The 16,228-nt window shown below is 46.4% G+C and overlaps 1 protein-coding gene across 2 annotated transcripts in view; it reads right to left on the minus strand.

Annotated features, from left to right (window-relative positions):
- HHAT (hedgehog acyltransferase) overlaps positions 1–16,228 on the minus strand; it is a 375,411-nt gene that overhangs the window by 312,605 nt on the left and 46,578 nt on the right. For both annotated transcript variants that reach the window (XM_077282350.1, XM_077282351.1), the window contains exon 2: positions 783–903. In XM_077282350.1, the coding sequence (XP_077138465.1) occupies positions 783–903 (121 nt within the window). The remainder of the gene's footprint in view (positions 1–782; positions 904–16,228) is intronic.

Genomic DNA, 16,228 nt, shown 5'->3' on the forward strand with positions numbered 1-16,228 from the left:
GAAGAAAAGTGTCAGTAAATATAGTGTTGGACTGCTCGAAACATTAGGTAATACAGATTCAGCACCAACTTACGACCAGAGTCAGGTGTTCTTACAGTCTGATCAGGGGTCTCATAATATAGATGTCTCCATTTCACCATGGATCGGCGACAGGTCCTCCCCAATACACAGCAGGCGGAGAAATAATCTTCCAGTGCTACTTATAGACTGATAAAACAGCGATTTAGGTTCATTTAAAAGTCCATAAATCAGCATGCTTCATGTACACTGCCAGACCCAGGGTTTCGCCCTTCTGGCTTTGTCAAGGGATATACCATAGACAAAGCCGGAAGGGCGAAACCCTGGTTTAGGCAACATAAATGATGCTGTTTTATGACTTTTATAGTATCCTAGTCTATAACCGGCACTGTCAATGTCCTTGTTTGCTATGTATTGTGGAGAAGCTGACACCAATTCATGGTGGTCAAAATGGAAACATCTATCTTGTGAGACCCCCTGAACAGACTGAACACCTGACTCTGGTTGTGAGTCAATACTGAATCTGTGTTACCGTATGTTATGACTGGTCGTCCATCACGATATTGCTTAGAATATCAACAACGGGATCATAGAAAAATGATAATATCCAAAAATATCCAATATACAAATGTGTTAAAAAAAAAGCGTTCACCACATCTGATCTGTCATATCACCCATCCCAACGGCACCCAATAAACTGTACTGATCGGGTCGATTGGGGTGTCTGTAGATGTATATAATTTACGTCTGAAATGTAATTTTACCTCTGGACGACACGTAGACTTCATAAAATGAATAGAGGTGAATCCCCAGTGACAGCAGCAGGTACAGGTAGTATTCGGACTTTGGCAGTGGCTCATGTTTCATGATGTTGAACCAGGGATCCTAAAAGAGGAAAGTCAGCCTGTAACATGGACGTCAGCCTAAACTATTTAGCCAAAAATCAAAATTGGAAACTTTTGAGAAAAATTAGAAAATCAAATGAATAAGATGATAAAATGTCAATAGGTCAGATATGAAGGTGTTACGTAGGCTAGAATACTGATGACCTCTAATAAGGATAGACATCCAGTACTGGATCGGCGGGGGTCTCACTCATGGCGCCGTCCTCCAGTTAGCTGATTAATGGGGCTCAGGCACTATAGTAAATTGTATGTCCTCTTTATTGTTTAACAGGAGCAGATCTTTATCAATCTACAAGAAATGAGGGGAATGTCTGCATACAGGAAGTGGTGGTGGGTCATTGTCTGCCTACAGGAAGTGGTGGTGGGTCGTTGTCTGTCTACAGGAAGTGAGAGGAAGTTCATGTCTCCATACTGGAAGTGGTGGTGGGTCATTGTCTACAGGAAGTGAGAGGAAGTTCTGTCTGCATACAGGAAGTGGTGGTGGGTCGTTGTATGTCTACAGGAAGTGAGAGGAAGTTGTCTGCATACAGGAAGTGGTGGTGGGTCATTGTCTGTCTACAGGAAGTGAGAGGAAGTTCATGTCTGCTTACAGGAAGTGGTGGTGGGTCGTTGTCTGTCTAGAGGAAGTGAGAGGAAGTTCTGTCTGCATACTGGAAGTGGTGGTGGGTCGTTGTCTACAGGAAGTGAGAGGAAGTTCTGTCTGCATACAGGAAGTGGTGGTGGGTCATTGTCTACAGGAAGTGAGAGGAAGTTCTGTCTGCATACAGGAAGTGGTGGTGGGTCAATATCTGTCTACAAATAGGAGGGGAAGTTCTGTCTGCATACAGGAAGTGGTGGTGGGTCATTGTCTACAGGAAGTGAGAGGAAGTTCTGTCTGCATACAGGAAGTGGTGGTGGGTCAATATCTGTCTACAAATAGGAGGGGAAGTTCTGTCTGCATACAGGAAGTGGTGGTGGGTCATTGTCTACAGGAAGTGAGAGGAAGTTCTGTCTGCATACAGGAAGTGGGGGTGGGTCATTGTCTACAGGAAGTGAGAGGAAGTTCTGTCTGCATACAGGAAGTGGGGGTGGGTCATTGTCTACAGGAAGTGAGAGGAAGTTCTGTCTGCATACAGGAAGTGGGGGTGGGTCATTGTCTACAGGAAGTGAGAGGAAGTTCTGTCTGCATACTGGAAGTGGTGGAGGGTCGTTGTCCATCTACAGGAAGTGAGGAAAAGTCCGTGTCTGCATACAGGAAGTGGGGGTGGGTCATTGTCTACAGGAAGTGAGAGGAAGTTCTGTCTGCATACAGGAAGTGGTGGTGGGTCATTGTCTACAGGAAGTGAGGAAAAGTCCGTGTCTGCATACAGGAAGTGGGGGTGGGTCAATATCTGTCTACAAAAAGGAGGGGAAGTTCTGTCTGCATACAGGAAGTGGGGGTGGGTCATTTTCTCCTACAGGAAGTAAGAGGAAGTTCATGTCTGCATACAGGAAGTGGGGGTGGGTCATTGTCTCCTACAGGAAGTAAGAGGAAGTTCATGTCTACATACAGGAAGTGGGGGTGGGTCATTTTCTCCTACAGGAAGTAAGAGGAAGTTCATGTCTACATACAGGAAGTGGGGGTGGGTCATTTTCTCCTACAGGAAGTAAGAGGAAGTTCATGTCTACATACAGGAAGTGGGGGTGGGTCATTGTCTCCTACAGGAAGTAAGAGGAAGTTCATGTCTGCATACAGGAAGTGGGGGTGGGTCATTTTCTCCTACAGGAAGTGAGAGGAAGTTCATGTCTACATACAGGAAGTGGGGGTGGGTCTTTGTCCACCTACAGGAAGTAAGGGGAAGTTCATGTCTACATGCAGGAAGTGGGGGTGGGTCATTGTCTGTCTACAAGAACAGGGAGAAAGTTCATGTTTACATACAAGAAGTGGGGGTAGGTCTTTGTCTAAAAAGTTAGGACAAGTTCATGTCTACATCAGGAAGTCATGGGTGGGCAGATTCATATTGGAAGTTCATCTCTCCATACAGGAAGTGGGGTGGATCTTTGTTCTCTACTGGAAGCTGGGGAGGGTCTTTGTCTCTCTGCTCCAGCCTTCCTATTTGTCATACTGCATAGAGGCATCACAGAGAGGTGGTCTTTCTTTTCAGGGCGGCACGCTATTGGACAATCATGCACAATGCACGTTGAGACATGAGAGAAAGAGGGTACCAGTACCTATAATGCTTCCCTCGTCAAAGCTGTAGGTGAAACATGTGTTGGGTACGTGCAGTAACTGTGGGGTAAGTATCCACCATCTATTTGTCAACTTTTGATGTTACATGTCTCGGAGCTGTTCGACAGCTGCAAAACATGCAGGGATGGACTAACAAACAGGCAATCCCTGCATGTGTTACGGCTGTCAAACAGCCTCGAGACATGCAGCTGCGGGGACTAGAACATATTTTTCGAGCACACTGAAGACAGTCAGTTAACACCTGAGCATGCTCAGATAACACCTTATCCCAACACACTATCCGGTCTGGACTATCCTCTGTGAGCTAAACAGGCTTGGCGCCAAACTTATCTATATAACTGCACTGACACATTGTAACAAACTGTAGGAACATACAATATATAGAAATATACATTATATTTTTTAAACATTCCAAAAATAAAAAAAAAACTCTTAAAAATTGGACAGCAGAAAAGCAGCACAAATATGGTGTACATATAGTTTCTTTATGTGCAGTGACTCTGAGGGGCAACAAAAGGTCTCTGCCGGCCCCCCGAGTCTTCATTTATGTTATGTCTACGACAAGTAGTTATTGTCGGCTCCACGACCCCCGAGGTGTAAAATCTGACGATGAGATGGACGTATTGTTATATTAGGTCAGTAAGATGGAAAAAAAAGGGTGGAAGGAGCTGAAAGGGGGGTAAGTGGAAAAGTGTGTAGGTGTGGGAGAGAATGGAACAGTGAGTGGGACGGCGCTGCGGGAGACAGACGGGCAGGAAACACAATGCAGCAGGTGATATTGAGAATAAACAGCGCTATTGACGAGAAGATAATCCGGGCGGCTCGGCAAAGTGACACAATCTCTCCGGATCTCCTGCCGTGTCATTCTGCCCAGGGGGAAGGGGATTATTCACATGCTATTTATGTTATGGCCGTAGTGGGTAGCGTATGGCTTCTTAGCGACAACTGCTTTTCTCCGAATGGCAAGTTATACAATAAGCGAGAAGTAGAAGATGTTGCACTCCATAAATTAGTTTTGGTCATTACTATATAGTAGTGGAGGATGTATAATGAACGGTAGCACATTTCTGACACATCCCGAGTGTTTAGAGTAAGACATATTGGGTAGATTGTTGTATACAACAGCTGCAGGCTTATACCTGGAAGGGGTTGCGCAGAACAAGCAGCAGATGGCGCTGCTGTATTAAAGAGTTCAAAGAGTAAACTTTTGTATTTTTTCTTTTATATTTAACAGGCACTTTAAACACAGGTACATAGGTGGTGGTCCAGGTCCTGACACCTCAATAATCGATCATTTGGAGTCTCAAGAGCCTAACCCCCAGCAATCTACAAGCAATTAAAGTGCCTGTAAAATAAGAAAATATACTGTGAATGTTTAGATACTCATTAAAGGGTTTCTCCGGCCTTAGGCTACAAGTCTGCAGTCTCTATGTGACTGCACACTTGTGAATCCTAGAGATTCCAAGCAAAAAAAAGTTAATTTTCCAACAATATCTAAATGCTCTAATCTGAAACATAAATGACGCTAAATCAGAGAAAGTCAGATCTTTGCTTCTCAATGTAAAGCGCAGGGATTAGATACGAAAACGGTGTCCATACTGCGCTCGTGCGGGGCGGCCCCGCACTGCGTCTAGGGCCAACATACCCGCTGCACGCCTCTCTGGCACCATCTTGTGGTCATTTTGCATTATGTCGCACATTCTAGTGCTATCATTTAGTATTTCCAGTCCCAGGTTTACTAAAATGCTACATAATTAGCAAAGGTCAAATGAAAGATTAACATTGAAAATCTTCATTTTCTGTGCTTTGCATACAATATTGGTTGGTGTTTTATGCACTTGTTATTTGGCATGCGATGATAATCATTGTTCAGGAATTTAAAGGTTCACTAATATTTTGCACGGCTGTAACTTTTTATATTGTTGGAAATTCAAGTGTTGGCACCAGTGACTGATGTAAAATTTTTAACAGTGCCAACCACCCACCATGTGATATTTATCACACCGCTGTCGTCTTATGTGGCTGAGGTTGTCTGGACCGGGTGCCACTGTTACCTTTGCACTCACAATAGCTGCACCCCAATATTGTACGATTAGTCAGAAATCTTTTGTAAATATATTCAAAACTTTATGATTCTGAGAAAGGACAAGGAATTCTAAAGTGCACCGGACATTTCAGAATAAAATGCGAAGGTGGCTCAGTGGGTAGCACAGTTGCTTTGCAGAGCTGGGGTTCTGGGTTCAAATCACTGCAAGGAGTTTGTATGCTCTCCCCGAGTTTGTGTGGGTTTCCTCTGGGTTCTCCAGTTTCCTCCCACATTCCAAAGACATACTGATAGGGAATCTACAATTTGAGCCCCAAAAGGGACAGTGATGATAATGTCTATAAAGTGCTGCGGAATATGATGGCAACAACATAAATGAAATATGTACATGACTTATATCCTGTTTCTGAGCTACCTGGTGGAGACTAGCCCATAGACTAGACCACAGACATGATGGATTCCCACTCCAATGTCTATATATAGCACATGATTATCAGCAGCAGCAGTGTAGAGGATATTACACAGCAATGTAGATGTGAATCCAGCTCTGGAGTGAGATAAAACACTTACTAGAAAAACAAGTAGCACCTTCTCTCTGCCTCTTTCTCCTTGGCCAGGTTCACATAAGCGTATACAAAATTGTCAGTTTCATCCCAAAAACTCGGACGATTCTTTTTCTCACTAGATACAATCCGATTTTTTTACAGCAGCTAATAATAATTTACAATAACATTTACAGTTTCCTGTTACAGAATTGCAACGTATCCATCCATAGATTTCTGGACTGTGGCTCTGTATGGCATCTGATTTTTTTTGCACATCGATAGACTTCAATGGGCGAATCTCATCCGATTTTCTGAAGAAACAAGTTCATACTGCAATTTTTTTCACACGCAGATACCATCCGTGTAAAAATAAATCGCCTCATTGACTAACATTGGTCTGAGTGCTGTTTTTTTTACGAACAGCTTTCAGACAGAAAATACTGTGGTGTGAAAGAGCCCTTAATAGGCGGCTGTAATCTGATCACTCAGTGAGTGGACAGGCCGTATTGAGCACGACAGTTCTTAGATGTTTTTCAGACTGAATGATAAGTTCAGCAGACGATGGGGAGGAGAATTGGCTCATAAGTAGAGGGAAAAAAAACATTTTTCTGATAAACTATATATTTTGGTGAATAACTTTAATTTTAATAAGCAGTAAATTTCAAAAGTGCTCGTCTTCACAAGCGCTATCCGATATCCGACAGCATCCATCTCTGAAGATGGGAATATTCTATGATAACTGATAATAACCCCAATCTCACTGATAATATTCCCATCAAAAGTGACCTATTAGTGCCTGATACCAGCAAATACCAAGTAACAAGCGCAACATTCATTGGTTTATCGCACATCTTGCCCCGTCCTGATGTGAGCGTCCTCTATGCGATTGCAGCATCCTGTAGGCAACTAACTGCATCCAACTTCCTGCATGCAAATGACTGCATCAAACGTGCTACATCTGCATGTGACCTCCTGCATGTGACTAAGGCTGGTTTCACACTTGAGTTTTGATCTGCAGCGTTTTAAACGCATCTGCAAGTGCATGAAAAAACGCATGTAAACGTGTACAAACGTAGCGTTTTTAGATGCATGCGTTTTCTCATGCAGTGTCATTGAGACACATAGATATATTATTATTATTATTATTATTTATTGTTATAGCGCCATTTATTCCATGGCGCTTTACAAGTGAGGAGGGGTATACATAATAAAAACAAGTACAATAATCTTGAACAATACAAGTCATAACTGGTACAGGAGGAGTGAGGACCCTGCCCGCGAGGGCTCACAATCTACAAGGGATGGGTGAGGATACAGTGGGTGAGGATAGAGCTGGTCATGCAGCGGTTTGGTCGATCGGTGGTTACTGCAGGTTGTAGGCTTGTCGGAAGAGGTGGGTCTTCAGGTTCTTTTTGAAGGTTTCTATGGTAGGCGAGAGTCTGATGTGTTGTGGTAGAGGGTTCCAGAGTAGGGGTGATACGCGAGAGAAATCTTGTATACGATTGTGGGAAGAGGAGATAAGAGGGGAGTAGAGAAGGAGATCTTGTGAGGATCGGAGGTTGCGTGTAGGAAAGTACCGGGAGATGAGGTCACAGATGTAAGGAGGAGACAGGTTGTGGATGGCTTTGTACGTCATGGTTAGGGTTTTGTACTGGAGTCTCTGGGCAATGGGGAGCCAGTGAAGGGATTGACAGAGGGGAGAGGCCGGAGAATAGCGGGGGGACAGGTGGATTAGTCGGGCAGCAGAGTTTAGAATAGATTGGAGGGGTGCGAGAGTGTTTGAGGGGAGGCCACAGAGCAGGAGGTTGCAGTAGTCAAGACGAGAGATGATGAGGGCATGGACTAGGGTTTTTGCAGATTCTTGGTTGAGGAATGAACGGATTCGTGAAATATTTTTGAGTTGAAGTCGGCAGGAAGTGGAAAGGGCTTGGATGTGTGGTTTGAAGGAGAGATCAGCGTCAAGGATAACCCCGAGGCAGCGAGCTTGTGGGACTGGGGAGAGTGGGCAGCCATTTACTGTAATGGATAGGTTCGTTGGGGGGGTCACGTGAGATGGGGGAAAGATGATGAATTCTGTTTTGTCCATGTTAAGTTTCAGAAATTTAGCGGAGAAGAAGGATGAAATAGTGGACAGACATTGAGGGATTCTGGTTAGTAGGGAGGTGATATCTGGTCCAGAGATGTAGATCTGTGTGTCATCAGCATAGAGGTGATACTGAAAGCCATGAGATTCTATGAGCTGTCCCAGGCCAAAGGTGTAAATGGAGAAGAGCAGGGGCCCAAGGACTGAACCTTGTGGGACTCCGACAGATAGGGGGCGAGGTGAGGAGGTGGTGTGTGAGTGGGAGACGCTGAATGTCCGGTCTGTTAGGTATGATGAGATCCAGGATAGGGCCAAGTCTGTGATGCCAAGGGATGAGAGGGTCTGTAATAATAGGGAATGGTCCACTGTGTCAAAAGCAGCCGACAGGTCGAGGAGGAGGAGAACAGAGTAGTGTCGCTTGCTCTTGGCGGTTAAAAGGTCAGTGGTGACCTTAGTTAGGGCAGTTTCAGTGGAATGGTGTGGCCGGAAGCCAGATTGTAAGCGGTCAAAGAGGGAGCAAGAAGAGAGATGGGAGGACAGTTCAAGGTAGACGTGTTGTTCCAGTAGTTTTGAGGCATAGGGGAGAAGTGATATAGGGCGATAGCTAGATACAGAGGATGGGTCAAGAGAGGGCTTTTTGAGGATAGGTGTGATGGAGGCATGTTTAAAGCTTGAGGGGAAAACACCATTTGTTAGTGATAGGTTGAAGAGATGGGTTAGGGTTGGGATGAAGATTGTGGTGAGGTTTGGGATGAGGTGGGTTGGGAGCGGGTCAAGTGCACAGGTGGTGAGATGCGATCTTGAGAGTAGAGTGGCGAGTTGATCTTCTGTAATGGTGGAGTAGTTGGTTTTGGAGGTGGAGGGTAGGGAAGTTGGGAGGAAGGGCTCTGGGGCTTGTTGACCAAAACTGTCTCTGATGTTATCAATCTTCTGCTTGAAGAATGAGGCAAAGTCTTCAGCAGAGATAAGTGAGGAGGGAGGAGGTGCTGGGGGACGGAGGAGAGAATTGAAGGTGTTGAATAACTGTTTAGGGTTGTGAGATAGGGAGGATATGAGAGATGAGAAGTAGGTTTGTTTAGCTGTGGCGAGTGCGGTCTTGAAAGTAGTGAGGGACTGTTTGAATGCGATTAAGTGGTCGTTGGAGTGGGATCTTTTCCATCTGCGCTCAGCAGCCCTGGAAGCTCGCCTCAGTTCTTTGGTCAGGCTGGTGTGCCAGGGCTGTCTGTTGATTTTGCGAGCTTTGGTATGTGTAAGTGGGGCAGCAGATTCCAAAGCTACAGCTATTGTGGTGTTGTATAGAGCGGCAGCGTCATCCGCATTGTGTATGGAAATTATGTCTGTGAGAGGGAGGAGGGATTCAGAGAATGAATGTAGGTCAAGATGTTTAAGATTTCTGCGAGGGTGTGAAAGTTTGTGGGGTGGGGACTCTAGACATGGAGTGGAGAGAGATGAGAATGTGAGAAGGTTGTGGTCAGAGAGAGGAAGAGGCGAGTTAGAGAGGTTAGATAGGGAGCAGAGGCGGGTGAAGATGAGGTCCAGTGTGTGACCATCTTTGTGAGTGGCTGCAGAAGACCATTGAGTGAGGCCGAAGGAGGAAGAGAGAGATAGAAGTTTAGTGGCAGCTGAGAGGGAAGTGTCAATGGGTATGTTGAAATCGCCCATGATGATAGTGGGGATGTCCGCAGAAAGGAAATGAAGTAGCCAGGTGGTGAAGTGGTCAAAGAAGGTGGTGGCTGGCCCTGGGGGGCGGTAAATGACAGCCAGTTGGAGGTTGGAGGGGGAGTAGATGCGCACAGAGTGCACCTCAAAGGAAGGGAGGGTAACAGAGGGTGGCAGTGGGATTGGGGTGAAGGAGCAGTTATCTGACAGGAGAAAACCAACTCCTCCACCATGCTTGCTGCTGGGGCGGGGTGTGTGAGAAAGGTGGAAGCCACCGTAAGAGAGTGCAGCAGGGGAGGCCGTGTCAGAAGGGGTGAGCCAGGTTTCGGTGATGGCGAGGAAGGAAAGTTTGGTAGTAACAAAAAGATCATGGATATAGGAAAGCTTGTTACAGACAGAGCGAGCGTTCCACAGAGCTCCTGTTAGTGGGACTGGGGAAGCGGGGGCTGGGCGAATGGGTATAAGGTTAGAGAGGTTACGGAAGTTTGTGATGGAGCGTGGATGGGAGGTAGAAATGACTGTGGGAATATGGTGAGGAGGACCAGGATTTGGAGAGATATCACCAGCAGTGAGAAGGAGCAGAGATAGTGTTAGCAGGTGGGAGCAGGAGAGAGCGTGAGGGGGCTGCCTGTGCTTTGAGACAGAGGATTGTATGTTAAGGAACAGTTCTGAGGAGGAGGTGAGATGGATGGGGAGGATTGAAGAGGAGATGAACAGTTCCTTACTTGGTGTGGGGATTGGGGGAGGTTGCAGAAAGTGAAAGATTATAGGGGTAAAAGTGACAACAAACAGAAACATTGTTTGCAGTGTCAGGCCAGTTACCTTCAGTTCCCTTCAGGTTCAATTCAGGTTTTAATTCTAATGTAATCCACACTTTTAGAACACACTTCTAGAAATCACACGGCAGACTAAAGTCCTGCGGACTTGTGCTATGCAATATATGGAAAACTAAGTGCGGTCAGGTGTGGAGCAGAGAGGAGTGGTCTCTGCTCATCTTGGTCAGAGAATTAAGGGTCGACCAGATGCATACAATCAAGACTAAGTAAACAAGGTCATAAATATCACACAGTAAGTTGGGGGTTAGCTGAAAGGCATACCATCACAATGCTAGGAGCAGGGGAAAGTCTATGCGCAAAGCTGGGTGATGTATTATGTGCGCTTCATGTAGGAGAGCTGGATGAACATACCATCACAATGCTAGGAGCAGGGGAAAGTCTATGCGCAAAGCTGGGTGATGTATTATGTGCGCTTCATGTAGGAGAGCTGGATGAACATACCATCACAATGCTAGGAGCAGGGGAAAGTCTATGCGCAAAGCTGGGTGATGTATTATGTGCGCTTCATGTAGGAGAGCTGGATGAACATACCATCACAATGCTAGGAGCAGGGGAAAGTCTATGCGCAAAGCTGGGTGATGTATTATGTGCGCTTCATGTAGGAGAGCTGGATGAACATACCTGTTGGAAGAATAGAGATGCTTGTTAGAGTGCGATGGTGGCAGGTAGCAGGGCACAGTCTGTATACATCTTTCAGGTTTTAATTCTAATGTAATCCACACTTTTAGAACACACTTCTAGAAATCACACGTATATTAGAAATATACGTATATTAGAAATATATATATTTATTTCAGCGTGATGTAGCAGAAAAGCCGATTGCCGGCTTTTCATTTCTCCTTCCCAAACCCGACAGGATATGAGACATGGTTTACATACAGTAAACCATCTCATATCCCCTTTTTTTTTGCATATTCCACACTACTAATGTTAGTAGTGTGTATGTGCAAAATTTCGGCGCTGTAGCTATTAAATTTAAGGGTTAAATCGCGGAAAAAATTGGCGTGGGCTCCCGCGCAATTTTCTCCGCCAGAGTGGTAAAGCCAGTGACTGAGGGCAGATATTAATAGCCAGGAGAGGGTCCATGGTTATTGGCCCCCCGTGGCTAAAAACATCTGCCCCCAGCCACCCCAGAAAAGGCACATCTGGAAGATGCGCCTATTCTGGCACTTGGCCACTCTCTTCCCACTCCCGTGTAGCGGTGGGATATGGGGTAATGAAGGGTTAATGCCACCTTGCTATTGTAAGGTGACATTAAGCCAGATTAATAATGGAGAGGCGTCAATTATGACACCTATCCATTATTAATCTAATTGTCTGAAAGGGTTAAAAAAAAACACACACACACATATTATTAAAAAGTATTTTAATGAAATAAACACACATGTTGTTTTAATATTTTATTGCTCTCTCAATCCACCTGAAGACCATCGTTCTGTAACAAAGGAAAAATAATAAAACAACAATATACATACCTTCCGTCGATGATCTGTCACGTCCCACGATGTAAATCCATCTGAAGGGGTTAAAATATTTTACAGGCAGGAGCTCTGCTATAATGCAGCTGTGCTCGTGCCTGTAAACCGCGGGGAATGAAGGTAATGTAGTTCAATGACCTATAGTTACCTTCAGTCGCGGTGATGCGCCCTCTGCTGGATGTCCTCATATGACGTCGAGCGTGGGAAAAAGTTCCCAGGAACAGGAAACAAAGAGATTAAATACCCCTCCCCTTCCTGCAACCACCAGTGTTTTTTCTGGACACAGTAGCATGTATAGTTACCATTCAAGTGCAGGAATCATAAATTTATAAAACAGATAGGGAGGGAAATTAGTGCTGTCGTGGAAGGTTCCTAGAAACCGAATTACCGGTAAGAACTAATTCTATTTTCTCCAGTCACCTTCCACGACAGCAGTATCGGAGTGATACCAACCGCTAATTTCTTTAGGGAGGGACAACCGCCTGCAGAACACGTCTGCCGAACGTTAGATCCCTGTTGAAGTTGAGCCTGTAGTGCCTGGTGAACGTGTGTATTGACGACCAGGTGGCGGCTCTGCAAATCTGCTCTGCTGATGCGCTTCCCCTTTCTGCCCAGGAGGTTGAGACTGAGCGGGTAGAGTGGGCCTTCAGAGAAGCTGGGGGTGATAGCTTTTGAGAAGAGTATGCTAGGCTAATGGCCTGCTTTATCCAATTAGCGATTGTGCTTTTGGCTGCCTTCTTGCCCTTATTACGCCCTGACCACTGGATGAACAGGTTTTGATCCAACCTCCAATCCTCCGTTTGCTGGAGGTAGAACAGGACCACCCTGCGGACGTCCAGGGTGTGAAAGACCTCCTCTTTAGGATTAGAGGGATTGGGACAGAAAGAAGGTAATATGATGTCCTGATTTCTGTGAAAGCTTGAAGCTACCTTAGGTGTAAAGGACGGGTCTAATTTGAGGATTATACTATCCGTAGTTATAGTCAGGAATGGTTCCTGAATCGATAAGGCTTGTAACTCCCCTATACGCCTGGCAGTAGTGATAGCTACCAGAAAGACCGTTTTGAGGGTTAAGATCTTTAAGCTAGATGCTGAAAGGGGTTCAAAGGGGTCCCCGGTCAGACCTTTTAGCACCAGGTTTAAGTCCCAAGGTGGGGTATGGATCTGGAGTCTCGGACGGATTCTGGTTGCCGATGATATGAATCGTTTCACCCATCGATGACTTGCTAGATCCCGGTCAAAGAAAGCACCAAGAGCTGACACCTGAACTTTTAGGGTACTTGGTGAAAGACCCAGCTCTAAGCCCTTCTGTAGGAATTGAAGAATCTGCGCAATATTTGGGTTGAAAGGATCCGGTCTGTTCGGGGCACACCATGATGAAAATTTCTTCCATATCTTGCCATAAATGGCGTTCGTTATTGGCTTCCTACTTTTCTGTAGGGTCTCGATTACTTCCTGCGAGAGTCCTCTGGCTCTCAGGATATCGGCTTCAGTAACCAGGCTGTCAACTTTAGTTTGTGTAGGTCTGGATGGGTCAGGGGACCTTGTTGAAGAAGGTCGTGTCTCTGTGGTAGCGGAATCGGGCCTTCTAGACACATGCCAGTTAGTGCGCTGAACCAGCTCCTTCCTGGCCATAATGGGGCCACCAAAATCGTTGTGACCTGATCCGTCCGGATCTTCTGCAACGTCCTGGGTAGCAATGGTATTGGTGGAAAAGTATATGCAAGGGTAAACTCCCAGGGGTGGGAGAACGCGTCCAGTCCTAGTGTCCCGTTTGAGGGGGTCAGGGAGAAGAAGGTGTTTGATTTTGTGTTCTGAATGCTGGCAAATAGGTCCACATCGGGAGTTCCCCACCTTTGGACCAGGGCTAGGAATACCTCCTGGTTTAGAGACCATTCTCCTGGATGGAAGTCTCTCCAGCTGAGATAATCCGCCTGGGAATTGTCCAATCCCCTTATATGAACTGCCGAGATTGACATCAGGTGGTTTTCTGCCCAGGAAAAAAATCCTTCCAGCAGTCAGCTTCAGGTTCGAGTGTCCTGTGCCCCCTTGGTGTCGGAGATATGCCACGGTGGTCATATTGTCGGACATCACCCGGACATGGTAGCCCTGGATGATGATAGATGCGGCTTTTAGCGCCTCTTCCACCGCTTTGAATTCCCTCAGATTTGAGGAACTGCGTCTCACATCTGGGGCCCACAACCCCTGGAAGTGGAAGCCTTCTATCACGGCGCCCCAACCTCTCTGACTTGCGTCTGTTGTGAGAACTCTGAGGGGAAGCTGATCCCAGCTGACTCCTCGGTGTAGATTCTGGGGGTTCAGCCACCATAACAGAGAGGATCTCACATGCGAGGGCAGGGGAATCTTCCTGGTTAAGGCCATCTGATGTCCTCTTGAATATGCCAGGATGTGTGATTGAAGTATTCTTGTATGGGCTTGTGCCCAGGAGACTGCTTGAATGCAGGATGTCAATGAACCCAGGACTGACATAGAGTCTCTTAGAGTCGGGGCTCTTTGATCTCTGAACCTGGAGATCCTGCGGACAAGATCGGTCTGACGGTCCTCGGGTAGAAAGGACATTCTCTTCTCCGAATCCAGAAGGATTCCTAAGAATTTCTTCTGTGGTGAAGGCTGGAGGTCTGATTTCTCCAGGTTCGGGATCCACCCGAGAGATTCTAGAATGTCGAGGACTCTTGTCACATCCTGATTGAGACGTGAAGCGGATGGAGCGATGATAAGAAAATCGTCCAGGTATGGTATGACACAGATCCCCTGTTGACGAATAAAGATTACCGCTTCTGTCATGATCTTGGAGAAGACTTGTGGAGCCGACGAGACTCCGAACGGGAGGACGTTGAATTGGTAATGGCTGACCCGTTTGTTTTGGGAGATCGCGAAACTGAGGAATCTTCTGTGGTCTGGGTGTATTGGCACATGATAGTATGCGTCCCTCAGGTCCAGCGTTGCCATCACCCAGTCCTGACCGATCAGCGGGATTGCTGATCTGATCGATTCCATTTTGAATCTCCGGTATTTTATTACCTGATTTAGAGGTTTCAGGTTGATAATGATGCGATGTTTCCCTGAGGGTTTTTTCACCACGAAGAGGTGGGAATAGTGACCTTCTCCTATTTCCCGATGTGGTACCTGGGAGATCACCTTCGCTCAAAGCAGGTCTAGGATATCCGGCATCAAAATTTCCCGAAGTCCTGGGGATTGTAGGGAAGTGATAGACAGACGATGGGGAGGAGGACTCTCGAACTCCAACCTTAGTCCCTCCCGTATGGTACGTAGGACCCACTGGTTTGTGGTAATCACCTGCCACTGGGAGAGGAATCCCGAGAGTCGACCCCCGACCGGAGGGCAGTCATTGTTTTTCGGAGGCCTGAGTCGGTTGGGGGACCAGGATGTTTCTGGCCTTTCCTCCCTTGGGGTAACGCCATCATCCTGATTTGCCCTTACCCCTGTAATTCTGCTGGGGGGTTTGGTCACGGGGGGGACGAAAAAAACGCTTCTTAGGGTTCCTTTGTTCCGGAAGGACCTTCTTCTTATCCGAAGCTTTGTCCAAGATTTCGTCCAGGACTGGCCCAAATACATAATGACCCTGGAAAGGTATACCGCAAAGCTTAGACTTTGAGGTAATATCACCTCCCCAGGATTTAAGCCACAAAGCTCTTCTAGCGGAATTAGTGAGAACCGCTGATTTAGCGGCAACCCGTACTGATTCTGCGGAGGCGTCCGCGAGGAATCCGGTTGCCCTTTGGAGCAGAGGAAGAGAATTAAGAATCTCTTCTCTGGGTGTACCCTGCACCAGGTGATTTTCCAATGTACGCAGCCAGAGGAACAGGGATCTGGCTACACATGTTGATGCCACGTTGGACCTCAGTAGGTTAGTTGAAGTCTCCCAGGATTTTCTTAATAAACTCTCAGTTTTGCGATCCATGGGATCTTTTAGCTGGGAGGAATCTTCAAAAGGCAGGGCCGTTTTTTTGGTTACCCTTGAAACCTGGACATCAACCTTGGGCATTTCGAAAAGAGAACAGTCTCCCTCCAAGGGAAAACGGTTCTTGAGTTCTGATGGCACATTTAACCCTTTCTCTGGAAGGCCCCACTCATGGAGGATGAGGCTTTCTATATTTTCGTGTATGGGGAATCCCTTTACCGATTTGGGCTTTTACCCCCCGAACATGTCATCCTGTACAGAATGGCCCTCCACCTCCTCCTCCACCCCCATGGTGCCCCTCACCATAGACACTAATTCCTCCAAATCCTCGGAGGAAAAGAGATATTTTTTGTTGTCTGATTTGGGAGCAGAGGTAGAGGCAGAACTCTCATTCTCCCAACGGTCCCCTGAGTCAGAAGTATGCACTTCTCCTGAGTCAGAGACTACAGGGGCTATTTTCCTTTTTTTAGCAGGAGGAGGCTGTGGTGTCGGGGGCTGGGAGAAGGTCG

Source organism: Ranitomeya variabilis, chromosome 2 (genome assembly GCF_051348905.1).
Source record: "Ranitomeya variabilis isolate aRanVar5 chromosome 2, aRanVar5.hap1, whole genome shotgun sequence".
Lineage (NCBI taxonomy): Eukaryota > Metazoa > Chordata > Amphibia > Anura > Dendrobatidae > Ranitomeya > Ranitomeya variabilis.